This window comes from Coloeus monedula (genome assembly GCF_965178545.1).
Source record: "Coloeus monedula genome assembly, chromosome: 2".
Taxonomy (NCBI): Eukaryota; Metazoa; Chordata; class Aves; order Passeriformes; family Corvidae; genus Coloeus; species Coloeus monedula.
This window is the reverse complement of record NC_138782.1, coordinates 27647201-27668518: the sequence shown is the minus strand read 5'-3', so window position 1 is coordinate 27668518 and position 21318 is coordinate 27647201. Positions and strand designations below refer to the sequence as shown.

At 38.1% G+C, this 21318-nt stretch overlaps 1 protein-coding gene across 1 annotated transcript in view; it reads left to right on the top strand.

Moving 5' to 3' along the window:
• HAAO (3-hydroxyanthranilate 3,4-dioxygenase) overlaps positions 1–17733 on the top strand; it is a gene marked incomplete at both ends in the record, with an annotated part of 34400 nt that extends 16667 nt beyond the window's left edge. Inside the window, 6 exons of the mRNA XM_082303432.1 lie at positions 1762–1851; positions 2550–2593; positions 13818–13963; positions 15064–15132; positions 16964–17046; positions 17655–17733. Of these exons, the coding sequence (XP_082159558.1) occupies positions 1762–1851; positions 2550–2593; positions 13818–13963; positions 15064–15132; positions 16964–17046; positions 17655–17733 (511 nt within the window). The remainder of the gene's footprint in view (positions 1–1761; positions 1852–2549; positions 2594–13817; positions 13964–15063; positions 15133–16963; positions 17047–17654) is intronic.
• Between the last annotated feature and the right edge of the window lie 3585 nt (positions 17734–21318).

Below are 21318 nucleotides of genomic sequence, written 5' to 3'. Positions count from 1 at the left end.
AAAAAAGGAACTTAAATAGTAAAGTAAAATAAACTTAACCTATCATGTGAAATCTGTGAACGGTATGAGAGAGAGAAATGCTGAATGCCTTTTTAGGGATCCAGGCTGATTTAGAAATTTGCACTCCAATATAGGAATGCTTATATGGAGAAACTAAACTAAAAACTACCTTATGGCTTGCAGGTGGAAATTAACACATCCTCAATTCAAAATACCTAATCAGGTGTCTGAAAACAAATCACTTAGCAGCTTTTAGTGCCCTTGTTTTCACACTGATGTGACAAATAAAGACACTCGAAGTTTTGGAAGTGAACAATCTTGTCATGCTTTTGAAGCTACCTTCCCTCTGTGTGCTTCTGGGAGAGAGGGGAATTTACAGCCAGAACCTCTAATATTCTCATACTTTTTTCAATACCAGCCACCTGCAGCAAAGACTGTACAAGAGGGAATCATAATGCACTTTGAAGTATGCTGACTCAAGGTCTAATACTGTAGTACTGTTCCATTATTTATCATGTCTACAAGCCTTAGTCATAAATCAGAGCCCCCAGCATGCTGATTACTCTGCAAGTGAAGCATAAGTAGACTACCCCAGTGTTCCAGCCTAAGTAATGATTACATGTCTTGTGCTATGAGAAAAATGATCTAGCTAATCTTAATTCTATGGCAAATAAGTACATAACCAACTAAATTTGATGTTAGTCATATTGTTGGATACTTTACCAAACAAGACATTTTCAGCACCTCCCTGCTCTGTAGATTGTCTGTGTTCAGAATTTGTGCTGGTAGCACAGCTTTTTGCATATTGGAGGTATAGATATTGTTACTTTCTTCAGTGCATCCTCTTTTTGCAAAACTTGAGGAGCCAGGGAGCTCTTAGAAAATTTCTGGACAATATGTGTGTAGATACATAGGACAGACAAGAACATGCAGATATGCACAGGATAATTACATAAGTCTTGTTTTCCTCTTCAGACACACATTCCAGTAACTTTAACCTAAAAAACACACAGGACCTTTTCAAAACCAGTGTCAATATTAGTGACAGTACTGGATCATCATTCCTTGCCAGTCTAGGCAGTCTTTTAAAAATCTGAATGTAAATTCTGTATTTGCTGTTCCATAGATTCATTCAATTGATGTTCCACATTGATTCCATACAGCAACCTCGACCTGTTGACCTCACCAAAATTTATTTATTTGTTAAGACAAAAAATAATGCAAGTGAAGCACTAAATTCCTCTTCAGAGGGGTGACTGTAGCTGAAAACCTTCTATTTTTCACAAACAAGTCCATAAGCCACCTTGTTTTCTTATCAGCCCTTGCATGGGCATTAAGCAAGCTGACTCTCTCAAATATGAGTATTTACCTCATAGGTGTGTGGAAGCAGTTACTGGAAATGGCAGTCGGGTCCAGTTTTTTTTTGCAGTAACTACATCCAAGGTAAAAGTTATTGGTCCCAAGAGATTATGGCAGCAATCATTTCCAGGATGAAATCTGGAAAGGTTGCTGAAGGAATTTGGTGACTTATCTGTGATCAACAGAACTACAGGACACTCCACAGAAGTTTGAGCATCCCACCCATCAAGTCACCTAACCAGGGAAACAGAAAGCTTTCCCCAATAGCCATTCCTCAGAATAAACTACACCAGGCTTGAGAATTGCTCATACAGAACATCAAATTGCTATTTTCTTCAAAAGACTGAAACTGCCTGATCAGTTAGTTAATAAAAGGATTGACTAATGTGTTTACTTCATCAGATACTACGTTGGAGAATCAACTAATGTCCTCTTTGAAAAATGGTTTCACTGTGAAGATCTCGGCACTCAACTTATACCAATAATTCAAGAGTAAGTTTTTTCCTTTGTGAATTAAAAAAAAATTGAAATTATATTGTAGCTCTTCATCAGTCTGTGGCTTACAGCATTAATTTGCTATTTGTGCTGCATTTTACATAGACTTGTGAAAAGTTAATTGCTGCTCTATAAATTTTTAATTATGTCTTGTATGCCTGAAACTCATCAAAACAGATGAAAAAAAAAAGAGAAATCAAGTGTTTCACACATGCATCTGGAACACCCTTTTTTGGACCAGTAGAAGCACTGCTGCTAAGTGCAAAAAGAATTGGGTGAAAAATTGACACTGATGTATGCTAGGTTATCTAGGAAAAGCACTAAATTGCTTTAGGGCTTCTTTCATTCTTGCTTTAATCTAAATACTTTTAATTGATATTATTTACGAATAATCAGGACTGGCAAATTTGGTAGAGAGCTACTTTCTAGGAAACAAGTGAATGTCATTAACTAATCAGTTTGTTAAGTGGTTGCTAAAGGTGAACAAGGGAAGTGTTTAGTGACATTAATCTTGTAGGACTTTCAGACAAATCCTCTGTCAGTAAAATAGGTATAGTCTTGCATATATGTGATAGTAGCTGAGGATTTGGCACATCCATTCTCAGCACAAAACTTACTGGCCAGTATTACTGCCTAGTCCTTGTTAACCTACCTTTGTTAACGTGACTTTTTTACTTGTGTTTAAATTATTCCAGGTTTTTCAATTCAAGGCAATATAAAACTGGAAAACCAAACCCAGGTAAATGCAAATTCATTTCAGAACTAGAACAGTTGCTGATTGAATAGCAATGATTCTCACCACATAAAATAAGTATCTGTTTTTCTTTCTGATTGTGTAAATTTAAGTTACTCTGGAAAGTAATTCCTTTCATTACCCCAACCACAAGGAAATTCCGTATATATGATTACCAACAGCATCTTGCTTGGTCACGTGATGCCATCATAACCACTTATCAGGTAACTATACTAGTGTGAAATGTTAGTATCTCCATCCTTCTGTGCCTTTCAAGTCTTATACTAACAAAATTTCACTTCTGACTGCCCATAATGAGATTTTTGTGAGTTGAATTGATACACTCTGTACCTACTTGTACTCCTTTACCTGTAACTATACACTGTGATCTACTCTTGGGAAACCTAGAGAAAGCCAGATGCTTTTAGCTCCTGTAGGGTCTGATCTGTTTAACATTTTATTTCCATGCTGTCTTGCCCCATTTTTTATTTTGCCTCTGTTGTGGCTAATGATTGCAAATTCCACACTGGAACAGATACTCCAGTTGTAACTCCACTTAACTGTTGGAAAGAGACATAGAGAAAGTGACTGCTCTAGAAAACCAATCTATTAGTTTTGGCCTTAGAAATCAGATCTCTCAAACATGATGGTTGCTTTCTGCATGGCAACAAAAGCCTCAATTGCAAGGATATTGCAACAGCACCTTCAGTGGGAAGCTTGTTTTGCTGAAATCTTACAGTCCTGCTGGCCCACAGCTTTACATGAGCACCCAGCATGGGCATGATCCATTGCTATTGCTTAACATAAACTATGCCCAAAATACTACCCTTGTGTCTTAACTATGTACAAAAGACCACACTGTACCAACATTTCTGCACCTGCAGGAGCAGGCTCTATGGACTATTTGGAAGGGCTTTAGTTAGGTGCAACCTGGTCAGTTCTGCTGCAAGAACTACCTGGAAAGTCTTCATGACATTGCCAGGTTCTTAATTGACACCTGGATAATCATCATAAGAACAGCAGAAACTGCCTGTGTAATCTCCAGGAGAGCCTGAGATTCCTTCCTGGAGAGTTCCTATACCAGTTAGCCAAATGCTAACTGGTTCAGTCAATCCCATTGCTCAGCTAGGTTTGTTCTTTCAAATCTCTCTGCTGTCTCATCTGTGCTGACAACCGAGGGATGTCCTGCACCAGACAAGAAATGTATGTATGGCTTAGGTGCACTGCACTCAGCTATGCTACTCTTGACCTCATGACTAACTTGAATGTCATCCTCCAGTCACACTCAAAACTTGAATTCTGTAGCTCTTGTAAGAAGAGAAATTTTAGTTTCCCCTCTCTAAAAAGTTTTTGGAACCAGCTGTCCTTAATCTCCACATTAATTCCTGAATATTTTAAGATGATTGTTATGAATTGCTCTGAGACAAATGTTCCAGTGAAACATTATTTCCACATCTGTCCCATTTCTCTGCTTGATAGTCACCATAAAAAAAGTCACTGTCTGCCATCTCAGTCGATAACAGAACAAAGCTCTTGCTCAAATCCTAAAATTGGGTTAAGCTGATTTTTGCATGAACATCAAAGTTCTTAAAAATAGTTAACTAAAACATTGCCGCCAAAATGAAAAGTTAACAGAAGAGTCCTTTGTATGGGGCAGCAACCTTAAATTCCTTGCAATTAGGAAATGGTAAAGCAGTCAGAAACCCTGCCTGAAACCTTTGCTGCTGAACCAGCTTTCAGCACTAGTTCTTTGACTGACGGGAGAATGTAAGTCTCAGAAAAAGGCTCCATGTTTCTTCTAAACAAAATGGGGTTGTCTCCAAGATCTTACTTTTCTTTTTATGTCCCATCAAAATGTGGTTTAGTCTGAGCATGTCACCTATGTTTGGGTGTTGGTGGTTTGGTTTCTTTGGGGTTTTTTTTGCATGGAGGGTGTGAGGGCTAGGCAAGGGCAATTACTGCCTCACTGTATGTTCATACAGTGTTTAACAGAGAAAATATAATTTCAGATGAAGCCTCTAGATGCTGCTGTAATAAAAAAAATACCATATCACACATAGTGTTCTTGTTCAATATGGTGGTTTTTCAATAAGCATCCCTCACCAGGCTAGGAGTTTGTATGTCAGTAACAAATTAATTAGGGCAGAAGCAAAGTAACATTAAAGATTTATATTGTTAATATTTTGGCAGAAGATTAGAGCTAAAAAACAAACATGACAATCAATCAGAAGCTATAATATATCCTGACACCTTTTTTTTAAACAAATAATTCTGATAAACTGGTATTGATAAATCCAGTACAAAAGGTCTTTTCTTGTAATTTACCTGGCAGGTTTTCAGCCTGGGGAACAGCTCTCTTTTTCCAGTTTTCAGGTTTCGTGGACAATAAGTAGCTCAACATCTCAGTGATGTCTTACACATGAGGAAAATACCCCACATTTTTAATTACAAAAATTTTAGCTTATATCTCCTGTAACTGTCAGTGAGACTGACAGTGTTAAAAAAATCAAACAGAGTTTGACTGAGATAGAAGTAAGCTGGTAATATGTTCGGTCTGAAGGCAACCCAGCTGACAGAAAAATAATGCTTTGGATTTATTCCCTCAGCAGCTCGCTTTTCTTTTTTTTTCTTTTAAGAAGTAGAGTTCAGAAACCAGCATGGCATTTGTAATATATAAAAAGCTACCACCAGTTGCTCATGATGTTTCACTCAACACATATCTTAAATTGTTTGTGCTGGCCTATGCAGAGGATGGAGTTTCAGCCTTGTTTTTCAGTTTCTCTTCTGAAAATCCAGAATCCCCTCAGTTTAAAAGTGCCAGCTGAAGCACTCTCAGGTTCCTCTCTACATAAGCCTGAACTAGTGCCTCACCTTCTTAGAGAGAAATGGAATAAATTTGAAGAAAAACATCTTCAAAGAAATCCTTGATTGCAGCTCACTCTTAGAGGAAAGCTGTAAATGGAATCAATCAAGCTCCAAATGCTTTTCAAAAAACACCATATAAAAAAAAATAAACACAAAAAAAAATGCTCTAAATCCAGACCTTTTCTTGATTTATTTATGGCTTCTGGCTTAGCCAATAGCAGGGAAAGTCCCTCTGAAAGCAGGGCAATCAGAGTATAAGAGACAGCAGAAGAGGGACTCAAGTCCCATCAGGAAAAATACAACCAGAAATATATATTGCATGCAATCCTTACTTGAGGCATCTTCCCTGGAACCGTGCTGTAGTTTATTACTAGACTGTTTTGTTTCCATGTGTAGAAATAAAGTTTGGCAATACTCTCCCCTCTTTTTTATCAAAAATGTGAACATATTTAGGATATAGGCTATACGTGGAACTCTCAAGATGGGTTGGTTTGGGTTACTTTGCATATCTTTTGAAATGAGGAATCATAGTTATCAAAACAACTCTTGCTACTTTCAGTTGAATCAGCCTGAGACCAAGATTCTCCCGATGTATCTATTTCATCCCACTTTTCTAGTCAAGAGGACAAGAGACGGTTCAGACAGAGAAACCTCAGTTCTAGTAAACAGTGATGGCTGAATAGTATTTGCAGAAGTAACCAGAAGCTGAAAAGCTTTTCCTGCCATGCCCAAAATAATCCAGACTTCTTTTAGGGGTAATTTGATGGGGAAAAAAAACTACAAGAAAAAAATTTTTCCTAGGTGAGGTGTGTTTGAAAATGAACTTCATGAACATCAGCGGTATAGGTAGAATGTCAGGTTTTTGCTTACCCAAATTAATCTGCTTCTAATTATCAATGAAATTTTATTTCCCATAAAAGCATTATTGTCAGTGAACATGCAGATTTATAATAGAAAAAACAGTCCTGTAGTGACTTCACTAGCAAAACTTTCATTGATATTTGGTGTATCTAGGGTAATTTACAATCTGGACTAAGAATCTGGTTAGCATGGTTAGAATACAGAACATTTTTATGTTTGTAATTCAGGGCAAACAAAACCTAAGGAATTGAATGAGTATGAAAAATAAGGTACTTTCTTCAGTCAATGAAGCAGCAATACCATAGAGCCTAGGGCATGCTCTGTAAATGTTTTGTGGTCTCAGCAGTGCTATTAAGCAAGTTATAAGGGTAAGCTCAGCTTACCTTATAAAAATCAGCCTCTGTACTGTCATCCTCTGCAGCTAATCCAGTGAACCTGTGTAGACAGTATTTGCTGCTCAGTCTTGTTTCACTGATATATAAAAACAAGCAGATCTTTAGTCTTCTAATTTTTCTTATTTTCAGTTAACTGGCTGGTGAGCAATGTTAATTCAATTAAAGCTACCTCAGAAAACTAAAAACAGGCAGGAAGAAATTCTGTCTTCATTTGTAGTAGAGCAAATACAGGGCCATGCTTTTGAACTTAAAATAACTGTATAAATATTTGTGCTTTTCTGTTTTAAGTACACTGAAATAATTCTAAAGATACTGTCTCCATTTTTTGGTTTTTTTTTTAAACAAGAATGCTAATTTTAAACATAAGTTTTATTTGCTATGCACCTGTTTAGAAAATGAACTGTTTGATTCTCTTTTCTCTCATTTTAAGGACTTCCAGCATACCTAGATAGATCACTCCTCTTCTATAATACAGTACTTCTTTCTGCCCTGAGTACTTGTATTAAAAAACCCAGCACATGAGCATTTAGATATTAAAGACTAAGCCTCTATGGCATTTATTTTTCAAAAAGCCACCAGGAGGTCTCCCGGACAGGACAGTATTCAAACCAATACAGAGACTTAATAAACTGTCTAGACCCATCAACACTATACAGCTCTCCAAAACACCATCTCTGTAACTTTTATCAACAATGTGAATGTTCTCCTTTCCTGTATCATCCTCATTGCTCTCTTCTGACAATGACCACATAAATACACTATTAATCTTTAGCCTGTCATATGTTGATCCTTTAAGTAACTTCCAAGTCATGATTATATCTCTCCTGAAGCTGCACGTAAACTGCAAAGGGTATTTAGGTGGAAGAAGGGAATAGAGCCATATAATATAACCCTTTAATTCTTATAAGCATGTTACCTCTCACTGGCTTCATCTATTTCCCCTCCCCTCATATTTAAATACTTTCTACTCTACATCAGTCCCTAATGAGTACAGAGCTCATACTGAAAATGAACTACTCAGACAGACCAACCTAAGTCAGCAATATTAAATACAGAAATAAAGTAGGACTACCATGTCTGGAGTATGGCTGCTATAATTTTCCATATGAAAACTTCTACTGAGCTTTTTAATTCCAAACTACAATGTATCATCCAAGACCCAGGACTGCAGGCTGCACATTCTCTGGAGCCAAAAAGTTCATTAGGCTCCTAGAGTCCAGAACTGCTAAAGCCAACACCAAAAAAAAAACCCTAAGAAAGTCTTCAGTAAGAAATTTGCTTCTCCCTCAATATTCTCAAGTGAGCCTCCTCATAGAGGGGCAGAACATAAACTGTAGGCTCTGGGAGCTCTCCTAATGCTTCAGCATGTGAATCAAGCAACTACCAACCTTTAGTGCATAATGTACATAATAAACCTATCAGAGAAATAGGAAGACATTCCCTATAAAGTTGTTTTCCTTTCTGTTCAGACTTTTGTGAAAAAAATAAGAAATATTTAAGAGCTATAAAGCTCAGCAGTTTCACAGCAGGTACATTCTCTGTAATAAAGTAGCTTCTTTCTTCCTTACGCTCTTAAATGCTCCCCAGATGGCAACATCTGAAACAGAAAACTCACTAATGGAGTTCATCTGACATTTTCACTAGTGTTTCTAAAGCTATTTACTGGTAATAGCTCACACATGCTATACAAATCATTGTCTCACCAATAGAGCAAAGTCTTAACTCATGTTATAATGAAATATCCTATTCCTATTCTATGGAAACCGAAGTTACATACAAAGAGGATTAATGAAATGTCCACAGTTATAAAAAGCAGATTCAGAAACAAAATTAAGATTCTTTATTTTGGGATTGGAAAAATGGACAGCATTTCTCAATACAATTTGTCATTCTTAATTACAATAACCTAGCTACATCATGAAGAACCATTAAAAAGAATTATGCCCTAAATAGTGACTTTTTTTGGTTTAATTTATTCCTTTCCTTCAACTGATGATATCTCCTTTTGAAAAAGCTCTATTTCTATATTACAAAAATATTTTTCAAAGCTTTCCTCATCAAACTTCTTAGTTTCAATTAAGAAAGAAAAAAAAAAAAAAAAAGTTGTTCAGTTTCCAGCATAGATTTAATGACACAAAGAAAAATGTGCCTAGAAATAATTACATGGACAAGTCATAAATTAGCAGTCATGCCAATTCTCGGCATGCCACAAAAACAAATACAGTTACACAGGGAAATGTATGATTGCACCAAGTGAGTGCTGTATTTTCAACTAAATGTTTCTGCATCTATATTCAATGACAGGGAAATGAACCAACAACCTTCAAAGTAATCATTCACTGTCAGTGCTTTCACTCTGGATTTTTATATGGACTGGGCTAACTACTTGTTTTTTCAAACCCAGGTGTCTGAAGTTACTTCCCTCATTTCACAGGTTTTATTTGCAGAGGTATTAAAGTCTTACTAGTCTCATTGACATTTCTGTTAACTTGGAGAATAAAACAGATTTTTTCATAGAAATTAGGTAGGCACATATGGGAAAAACATCCCAGGGAATGTATTATTGCTGGGATTGGAAATTAAATGTGAAATGCTGCAAAACTCTATCATTGGAATTATTCATTATGATATAGTATTGAAGAGATGGAAATTATTATTAGAAAGTGTACAGAAATAAATTAATACCTAATTTAAAAATAATTCATGGGCTCTTTATCCCTAGTCTGAACCATTTTACGCTCAGTTAAAGGATGAAAAAACGAAGAGGATTCAATTACTCCACTGTGAATAATGATGTCTTCTGCTGTTGTAGAGGGAGACGCCATTTGTAAAGGGCTGTGTCACATCCTTGCATGGAGATGGAGGCACAGAATGTAGGGACAGACTATTTTCTGAGGCAGCACAGCACCTTAGGATGGTGGGATAATTAGAATATAAGAGGGTTTAAAGATTTGAACATTGTTCCATCTAGAATGTGCTGTCTAGAAGTGACTCTTTCATCACTGATAGTTTTTCATAAAAACCAACATGCAATTAGTTCACCTTATTTAAATATATTTCAAGTGCTTAACTACTTCTTTCCTTTGAACAAATCTTGAAGAAACAAGAGCTATGTGAAGAGCTTGGGAATAGTAGGGCTCAAGAAAGACTCAGAGAATGAGATAGTCTGATTTCTTGACAAGAAAGATTACGGGCATCACCAGGGAAGGGAAGGGTGGCCTTCCATGCAACATGTGAGTTTGGGGTAAGCAAATACAACCACATACACCCAGTAGGTCAGTGCAATCTTTTTTACCTGTTCTCTTTATTGCTATTAGAAGCACAGTACTTTCAGCAAGCTCAAACTCTTTAGATGGTCTCTGTTGAGGCTGTAACTACCTGTACATTGAACTTGCTCTTTTCTTGCAAGCTGTTTTCTCCTTTTTTGGCCAGTTTAATATTCTCAGTCTCAGTATGGTTTAACTGAAGTCAACTTCCTCTAAAACCTGTAATTTCCTTTGTTAAATATTTACAAACTCATTCAATAAACACAATGTATTTTTCAGCTTAACACGATATCACATTGTAATTAAAACCTGAAAAAAACTATAATCCCCATCAAGAACACATTGCTGTGATAAAAATTTTTAATAGTAAAGACCTATAGAAATGGACTTTAGTATTGAACTTTTAAATGGATGTCTGAAAAAGTAAGAAAATATTAGATTTGATGTTCCACTCGGTGTTATATTACTTGGAAAAACCTGTACAAGACTTTTAGCTGACTAGCTTAGAAGTGCTATTTTCTTGCATTTTGCTGGCACATTTTTACCTTTACCATCATTAAACATGTTGTCTCCTTGTCTCACAGTATTGCTAGAGCAGAACTCCAGAAACACAGGCTTGCACTTGCTCAGATACTATTGAAAGGAAACGTACAGGCAAAACAGAAATATATGCAACAATATCTAAATATAAGCCTTTAGCCTGATTAGAAATACTCAGTTCCTTTAGAAGCACCAGGCTTCAGTATATGTGGAACTGCAAGAGATTGGATCCTCTTCATTGTAGCTTGTTAGCTCAAGTCCACAAGCATTAGGACACCTACAGCTTTTAGCATCATGCAAGGGATCAGCATCGGGGTTAAATAAGGACTCAGTCAAGTTGTCTATTGAAATGTCACACATGTGTCACGTACCTCATCACCACTGTGCTCTCTCATTTGTTCTGCAGTAACAGAATCAAATCATCATACTGGGTCACACTAAAAGGTTAATTCCATGCAGGCACAGTTGTCAAAGGCCATTATGCTGTCGCTGAGCAAGTGTCATTAACATCAAAAGTAGTATTAAGCCAAAACCCCATCGCAGGCCAGGGCCTGCTGATAAGACAAGTGTCCAAAAAAAGCTCTTAAACTGAGGAACTTAAAAGTCAAAATAAAGAAAAGTCCACCTTTACTTGAAAGTAAATGAAACTGTTAGATAGTGCCTGTTTATCACAAGCAAGAAAGGACAGTGAAGGATGTATTACACTTTACACTGGCCCCAAGTAGGCACAGGCCACTCTGTGCTGTTGTCCCGTGTGTGTTGTCCCAGGTGATCAGGGCAACTGGATTCAGAGATAAGCAGAAAGGGGAAAATAGCAAAATTATGTTTATGGAGAGTAAGAGACAGAAGTTAAGATATAAACTTAGACTTCTTATTGTTGATTTGTGTTGCTTCTTGGTCAAAATATAAAGAAGTACTTTGGCTTTTTTCCCCAAATTCCTTGCAACTCATGGGGAACATTCATAGTTCTGTTTGCCTAAAATACCACAGTGCCCATCCTTGAGACTCAGCTTTTTGCTATTCAGTCTCCAGCACATAAATTCTGAACTTACTTGTCAGATGCTGAAATTTTTAAAGTGTGGAGAAGAAATATTCCCCAAGTTGAGCAGGATACTCATGGCATCTCAGTATTTGTTGATATCTCACTATTTGCCTCTTATCCTACCAGGTGCAATATGGTTTTTGTGTTTTAAAAGCAAACAAACAAAAAACCCACCATCAAAAGCCAACATACCTCTCTCAGCTAGGACATGCATTTTAGTAGAAAGCTCTACCAATGGGTAACTGTTTTGTACTCCAAAACTACAAGAAACTTTTCTAAATTCAAATGATGAGTTTTGTCCTGATAACAAAATAAAACAAACAAACACAACTGGTAATGATTTTGACTATTAACAGAACAAAATATTTTAATGTGTTTTGGAACACCAGTTGTACTGAGTACCTTCTCATAAAATTTCTGATAAATTTTCTTTTCTTTTCCTCCTCTGCTGTGTCTGAACGTATATCATAATATTTTAAACCTTTGTTTTATATCAGTCCCTAGTCAAAAAAGCAATTTTCCAATGCAGCCTCATTTGCACATATCCATAATTTAAGGACAAAGTGTGTATGTGTTCCTAATTACCTCCAATGGGTGTTTAATAAACCTGTGAAAATTAAGGAAAAAAGCCCCAGTCATATTGCAGTGAGGAAAATAAAGCACCAAAAATGAATCACCAACTATCTTAACACTGCATTTTAGTTATCAGACAATAAGATACAGAACGTTCAAGACTATATCTTGTTAATGCTTACAAATCCAGATTAAAATAAATATAATGTAAAGACTTTTTTTTTTCTTTTGGTGCTGCTTAGTTTCTCTGGAGGAGTTTGCTTTTCAGTAAAATTTGTTTTTAATATTTGAGTTAAATAATGTAAAAGTAGGGGGGGAAAAAAAAGCTTTCAAACAAAAAAATTTCTTTTGCTGCAGATTTCTTCAGATTACTTTCAAAATTTCCTGAAAGAGGCATTGCCAAGAGAAATTAATTTTAAAAATACAGTTATTTTAATATCACAGAATCACAGCATGGGTGAGGCTGGAAGGGACCACAGGGGGTTTTCAGGTCAAACCTCCCAATATAATGGAGAAGAAATTTGAAGAGCAAAAACTTTCTACAGCAAAAGGGGTAGGATCCCACCCAGATTATCTAGAGATGGGTGTACTTAGTGCTTACTGGGATTCCATGAACAGCAACAGCATCTTCAGTGCACTGCTATCCCTTGGATGCACTGACCCTCCCACATATGGTTCAAAAACTGTGTACAAAGTGGTCTTTAATGAAAAACTGAAATGATACATTCAAAACACTACAGAGCAGTGAAATTCAGCATTAGAACAGAACCAATATAATATTGCATAGTGAATACACTAATACTTAAGAAAGAGCTGTTCTATTACTAGCAGCTAGACTAAGATTTGGCTGTGAGTTTATTACCACAATACATTTGGGAGCAAACCATCCAGGGAGTTTTCCAGCAGCTGGTTGGCATTACTGCTTGAAATTCCTCAATGGTTGTTCCCCCATGGCGTCTCAGAACAAACTACTTCGAATCACCAAGGCAATTTCTCTGTCTCTGCACTTCACTGTGAGCTGGTAAATAACTAAAGCTCATTTCATATACCAGCAACTTGCAGCACGAATCTTGAGTTTTGCCAGCTATACTGATACTGCAATTAGACCTCCCGCTATTTTAAATCAAATCATTTATGAAGGAGAATTACTGGAAATTAAATCCAGATACAACTCCAAGAACACCACAAAAAATACATTGTATTAAATTTTAGGTTGTACTAATCTGTTTGCTTCACTGTGGTCGATGTATGTAAAAGCACATAGGGGAGAAGAAACATAAAAGCCAGTACTAACTATGTGAGAGATGTAGAATAAGCTGCTTCTATAGGCCCAAGCCCACTTTTAGAGGGATATGATATGAACAAAGACTCAGAGATGATACATCATATTTTACCAGTGCAAAAGCTGGTCTGAAAGAGAATGAGGAATATGCCAGGAAGAACTAGGTAGTGCATTGCATACTGTTTAAATACACAGTTGACAACACCTTTGAAGCATTCACTCCATAAAGACACACAAATAACATATGATTTTACAATCTCAAAAAGTCCTGATAATGACCATAGCACTGCTGACTGTTACAACTGACTTTTAGCTAGGTAGCATCTATAAATTGATCCCTCAAGTAAAATGTTTGCAAAGAGCAAGGGAAGCAAGTATCACTGATAGCCCTCTGCCTTGCTTACAGATGAACTTCTGAAAGAAACACCTTTCCCACTGAATTCCAGCTCTGTTATGGAGCCATTTTCTTTCTCGAGCTGGTTAAATGATCATCGCAGTGAAATAAAACAGAAGAAATCCTTGAGTATGTTTGGAGACAACTTTGAAACAGAGGTAGGGGGATCTAATTTCTCTGAAAAGAGAGGGATAGTTTTAAAGGTACAGATAATTGGTGGCTACTGTTCAGACTGAGTGAATCCAGGCCTGGGAACAATATATAGTCGGCAGATAAAGTTATGCACCCCGCCAGAAGTACCTGGTTTGGTCCATTGATTTGACTAGCTTAGGGCAGGGGCTTTCTAGCTCTTTCCTTCCACTTACAGAATCAACCTGAACTTTATTTATGTTCATTTCCTTTGGGATTAAAACAGCTCCTTCACTCCATTCCCCTGTCCCTCTCCCCATATTTCCCAAATCAGAAGCACCAGTGTGATGCAAATAACTAAAGTGTGTCCAGCTTCTCTATGTGTTTGAGCAGCATTTCATGGTCCAAGTCTAATCTGAGTGTGTAAATACCCTTTTTTTCTTCCTCCTCAATCTATATAAAGTGGAAACAAGAAAAACTGGACAGCACCAGATAGCCTGAGCTGCCCTAAAACATTTCACTTCACAGCTTAGTTAAACACAGCCTAGTTTGAGTGTAAATGAAGCTGTCAGCATTTGATATCTGTGCTGTATGCATGATGTTTACAAAACATATTCTTCCCCGGAATTACTTGGAGTCACACTCCATAGCATCCAATACAGATGACAGCAAAGTGACAGTGTGGGAATGTCAGGAATAACACAGAGGGTGCAGAAAATGAGAAAGATGAAGTCCTGTCTGCAGCTTTTTTAATGTTAATGGAAGAAACTTTTCTACTTCAACAGGCTCTTGACAGGGCCCAGAGTTCATGAGGAGGAAGTGCCTGTTCCAAGAACAGAAGCAGGAAGCATATAGATGCAAAACTGAGAGTGGGAGGAGGCAGAAGGAATAGATAAGCGAGGATGCAGAGGAGCATAAGGAGTGGCAGGTGTGATCAGTTCCCTTTTTATCAGTAGGAATCAATATGAGAATACCAAACAGTGTGAATTTTAATGTCTGTAAAAATAACGTCATCTTCTATGAATATTCCCCTGTAAAAATAGAATGTTTTAAATGCTGTTGGAAGATGAATATGGACACTTTGGCCACTTGGATGAAACCATTATTTTTCTTACTTTTTTTTTTCAAGGTTATAGCTTATGGACCAGGAACAACTGAGAAAAGTAAAAAGAATTCGGATATCTGGATATGGCAGCTGGTATGTGGCAATTCACACTTGTTAACTGATGAGTTCATGTTTCAGTTCAGAGTGAACAGTAGTAAAGCCTTCTAGCAACAGAAACTGGGATGATTACCTTCCTTTACATAGAAAAGATCACCAATAGGCACCACCTTTCAGTGTTAAACTGTAATGAAAAATAACTGTAAAGTACTGCCACAATAAAAATAGCCTCTTTTTCCTCATCATTGTGCTGGTTTGGCCAAATTTAGAAATATATCCTCTGATAAAAGGCAGCTTATAACCAGCCCCCCCCCCCCCCACCAGGTTCGGGAAAAAATAAATTTTCCTCGAAGGAAAGTGAAAGAGATAAAAACCATTTGTTTAACAAATACACGGGAATAGGATAATAGTGCTAAATAATAAAACCCCTCGCTGTAGAGAGAAAACCTGGGAAAATTTCAGAGTCCTTCCACGGTTTCCCTCTCCCTCCTTGGAGCTGGGACGGGGTGGTAGGCCCACCTCCAGGGCCAAGGCCTCGGTGGAAATTCCTCCTGAGGTATTCTGATGTTGAAACCATCCAGCAGAGAAAAGGGGGGGGGGGGGGGGGGGGGGGAATAAATAAAAATGAAGTCCCAGGAAAACAAAAGTTTAACTCTCTGGAGGAAGAGGAGCTGAAAAACTGGCCGAAAGCTGGCTGGAAAGAAGGCAAGCTGGGTGCTTCCCTCCTCTCTCGCTCTCCTGCCACAGCTGAATGCAGAGAGCTGTCTCTATCTCTGTGTGACCTTGAACAAACTACAAACTGCTTATAAGAAGCTTTGCTCAGTTTTTCCTCCTCCCTCTCAGGCTCAATTTAAAGGCATAGAAAGGCACAAAATTAATTTCTGGGCATAGGGCAGGAATATGGGATACACATCATAAAGCCACCCCATGACAGTCATGTGCGTTGATGACAGAGATACTGGCATCCATCCTTGCTAGGGGTTTTAATACACCCTACCTAGGCTATACCCTGTAAATATATCAGAATGCCTCCAAGCAATAAAGCAACATCACCTCTTAGTTATGCCTTGAAACATTTGTCCTCATACTGAAGTCAAATTGGAATCGAGTAGAATAGGCTAATAAGGTCTGAAAACTTGTTCTAAATTACAGTCACAGGTGATCCAGATGTCCTTCATTCAACTTGCTTCTAGAATACATTTGCACCCCAAAGGAAAAACAGAGAAAAGCTTGGTTTTGCTTACACAAGTCAGGCTAGCTTGAGAGGCAGATATTTCTATTAGTTACTCTTCTGCTGAAATTCACAGGGACTGTCAAATACTAATTAAAGACATAATAATCTCAAAAGACATTTGTTTACACTGCAGCTTACATCAGCCTGTGGAATCAAGACCTTATGGCTGGAAAGAACCTGGCTCCCCTGCTTAACAAGATGATAACTAGTCCATTCCAATATGGATGGACTCTTAGCAATTTCAATAAGCTTCCTGCTGACTTGTGAACTGCCATTCAAGACTTTTCTGCTTCCTGATTCAGGAACCAGAAAAGCAGAAGAGGAGCTTGAACTACTCTGGAAGATTCTCTCTCTAATTTCTGGAGCTGTCCCAACTTGCAGGCTGCTAGGTTAGATTGGTGACTGTGTACCCCAAGAATCAGGCAACAGACTGCTGCTTTACAATGGGGAACAATGAAACATATTTTTATTTATGCTAATAGCGTTAGGCAAGATCAACTGAATATTTAGCTAGACCTCATGAAACAGAGCAGGTTTGAGGTGTTCTTTCAGTGGGAAAGATTTCCACACTTGCAGTGCTTTCTTTCTGCTGGGGACAGGACGTGGAAAATTGAAAGCCTTCTTTCCCTTCAGGAGGGGACATCAACTGTTGCCATGGATGGTAAAACCCTGACTCTTTCTGCTGGTGACAGCCTGCTTGTCCGTGCCCAGTCTACGTGAGTAGAGATGAACAGTGGTTCAGTGCATGATTTCCCAGCTTCCAGCAACATAAATTCTGTGTATTCAATTCTACACCACGTTGGGCATCACTGGTGCAGAAACACAGCATCTGTGAATGCAGGATCTGCAGTAGCCTCTGTTATTTCTCAGGGCAAAAGTGTTTTCAGGAGGAAAAGCCAGACATTCATTCTAGTTCACCTCTTATGATAAAAGCTGGAGAAAATTAAAATAAATAAATAAAAAGGATAAGCACAACCAAGAAAATGCAGCATGCAGAAGACCACACAAAGATAGATGGCATGTATCCACCCACTAGCACTCACAGCAGATTCTTGAAGCATCAGACCAGGCTTAGGCAACATCAATGCAGGAAGTTTTGGGGTTCAGGCTGAGAATACAGCTCTGTTCCTGAAGTAGGATGCATACAGCTGTATCATAGCCTTGACACATGTGATATACATAAAGGAAAATAGCTTCCAGAGAGAATGAAAACGAAGATATGGAGCATGGCAAAAGCTCTTCAATAGCATCAAGGTTTCATTTGTTGGTTTGAGTGTGTAATTCCCTTGGATCCATTGGATCATCTCTCTTTCCATTCTTCCAGGTATTGCTGGAAAAGAGCAGAAGAATGTGTTGCTCTCTGCATCGCTCAGGATCCAAAACGCAAGCAGCCTTATACATAACTCCTGTGTTAGTTGGCTTTGATGATAACCAAGTTGTAACCTACTTATCTTAATCATCTTTTACTCAGGATGCCTGGAAATTTGAATACACTAACACAATGATTACACTGAATTAAGTAGAGTCAAGTGCTGTGCCCAGTTAAACATTTTTCCCCAGGTAGTTGAAAAAAATTACTGATTGTAAATTTTGCTAAAACTTTAAGATCTAGTATTATGTTTGATTTTATCTGAAAGGAAATGACAACATATCCAAGTAGCAGGATTACTTATCTAATAATACATGATACTGTCTAGAAGAAATGAGAGGCTTTTCAAATCCAAGTCTCTGCCACAAGAGGTAGAAAAGGAGATGAGACCAATACGGTTATACTACTTAGGTAACAGTTTTTATTTCTTTGTATCAAATTTTTCATTTGTAATAAATTAGTACAATGCTAGCTACACAGCCCAGCTCCAAGGAAGATTTAATTGATAGTAGGTCACAGGTCCTCTGAGATCTTTGGCTGAAAGTTTGTTTGGTTTTTTTAAAGGCCCTGTCTGCTGCACTGCTTGAGAATCTCAGTGCTTTGTGAAAGAGAGGAAGGTGCATTAGTAAAGGGGGAAGCAGTACCTGCAACAACATCAAGCATTACTTAGTCCACCACTGTACTTGCTACAGGTACAAGTTATTCCCAGTTTCCCAGATCCAGCAGTGCAGTATCCATCAGTGATCAGCAGTACCCCACACATGCCATGCTGCATGCTGTGTGCACACTGCCAGGAACATAGCACTGCAATAGGACTAAACAGGAGCAGCTGGGTCACGGGTGTGCTCCTATGCAGCAGAATTCTCCAGTCAAAGTAGTTTTAAGAAGTGTGTTAGGGGATAAGAGAGCAGAAAAATTATTATAATCAGTTTCTATTAACTGCTGCTTCTTTTCAAACAATGAGGTTTCTTGCAGAAAAAATAAATGTCAATTTATATTTTGCTGCTTTTATTCTGGGAACTCTTCAGAAGGGTTTTTGTTTGGTTTGGGTTTTGGTTTTATTTAATTATCCTTAACATTGTTAACATCAGAAAACAGGTTGCTTATATACTTGCAGGTATTATCAATTAAACATTTGAGAAAGCAAAAGTTACCACTTCCTGATTTTTTAAATTCTAATTAATTACAGAAAAATATTTATTTAATCTATCACCTACAAAGCTCATTAAACTGAGATGTCATATGTGTTTTATTCAAATGTTCATTCTTCTCATGAAGAAGACACATATGGCTTGGCTTTAATTTATAACTTATACTTAACACCAGCAGCTTTTCTAGCAAAGCATACAGCAAAACTCTGCTACATCCACCTAATAACAGGGAGCCTAACTCAAAAAGCTGAACCCAGTCGTTAAGGCTGTAACAGGTAGGAGCTGTCACACACATGAAAAGGAGCTGTAACATTCCCTTTGAACAAGGGAGTCATTGTTTTCTGATTGCCATTGGTACTGGTGTGTTTATGTGTCTGCAGAACTGACTACTCAAGTGAACATCTATGATTGAGGGATCTAGGGTACCAAAGTGTTATATCTTTAGTCCAGCAGTTACAGGGTAATCACAGAAATATTTCCATATTTCACACTGAATGATAAGTGAGTAAAACACAGCAACATGTAGAACAATATCCGGAATAATCAGCAGCTCTTCATCCACCCAGAGGCACTGAAAACCATGGAACTTTCAGAATAAAAATTAAGGCATCTCCAAATTAGATACCTCCCATGAAATAATGTTAAGGCCCCACTCAAACTGTACTTGCAATGCCTTTTATAACAACTTGTGCTTAAACACCTAAATTCTATCCAAGTCACCTACTAGGTGCCAGACCAGGAGCACTAAACCAGAGCTCCATCATTGTCAATTTTGCCACAGCCCACAATCAGAAACCAGGACTTAGTAGGTCATCAGTTAATTTCTTTTGAGGAGCTGCTGTCCTCTAACAACTAGGTAAGAGATGTTAAGGCCCAGAAGTATGGCAAAGAATCGGGAGCAAACCCGCATGAGAAGATTTATAAAAACAGTTAAATACCAAGAGAAAATAATTTTGTTTTCTAGTGTGTCTTTTGAGAATTATTTCTGTTGTTTTGGTGTCCAATTCCCTTCCCCTCCCACCCCCTCTCTTTCAATTCAATAGTTATTTGTAGCCAGAGCACAAATGAGAGCACAGAGAGTACTTGTCGTTTACTCCTTCCAAGGTGCTTAAACCACTGTGATTCAGAAACCTGCAACTTCTCCTGGGTTTTCAAATAGTTCCAGAGGGCTTCTGGGCAGACAGTGAATCCTTTTCAGGTGCTTTACTCTTCTTCCATATTATATCTGTTCTAAACTGCCCCAGCAATGGTACATTTATAATTAGATACACCCATGCTCCTCTGTTCATGGGGAAATTGGCCACATGCAAGTCTGGAGTCCTCTTAGGTGCTCTTTCTGTGTATGTGCACTCAGCTCAGCAGATACTTCTGCGGCCAAGGGTGCTAATCTTGCCTCATAAAGAAGGATTTCAGGCTAAGGTCAGTGGTAAAGGCTTAGTTAGACCCATGTTGTTTGCAGAGTGTCCTAATGCACTCCTCTTGACATTGTGCTTGTTCATGCATGTCCATGAAACACACCTGACAAAACTGTGTCCTACAGAATCACAGAATCACTGAGGTTCAAAAAGACCTCCAAGATCATCAGATCCAACCTTTGATGGAACACTGGCTTGCCAACTAGACCATGGCACTAAGTGCCACATCCAGTCATTTCTTGAACACCTCCAGGGATGGTGACTCCACCACCTTGCTGGGCAGCCCATTACAATGCTTAACAAGGCCTTCTGTGAAAAAATTTCTCCTGATGTCCAACCTGATTCTCTCCCAGAACAACTTGAGGCCATTTCCTTTCACACTGGTTGCCTGGGAGAAGAGGCTGATCCCCACCTCATTACAACATCCCTTAAGGCAGTTGTGGAGCACAATAAGGTCTCCCTGAGACCTTCTTTTCTCCAGGCTAAACACCCCAGCCACACCTTATATGCCTTACACATGAGGCACTTCATATGATTTACACATATACATGACTGCTTTTCTTTACAACTCTTTCTATACAACATACCCCTGCACCCTGATTTGGATACTCATTTGCTATCTGAATCATGCAGATATCGGGACACCTGATGCTTAGTAAACTTGGTATATTTTAGCAGGATTGTGCTAACCTTATGAGCACAGTATTGCACAGACAGGCCAGGTGCTGCTTGATGCTTCTGCAAGACTCAAAAGTCTTTATACAAAAACCTTTATACAAATAAATATTCTAAGCAGTATTACAATAAAACCTACACAGATACAAAACTATACCTGCATCATTCTTTGTAAATTACCTTTAAACACATGCAGCATTGTCCAGAGTCAAAGGTTTGAGCTGACTTGAAAGCTTAGAAATGTACATAAAGGAGTTTGAGCCCACCTACAAGCATCCAGAGAGTTATTCCAAGGCAGAATTTCACCTATCCTAGAAGTCAGCAGTTTTCCCTTTAACCTCAAATGGGAAAAGGTGATGCAGCCCAATCTTGCCAGCT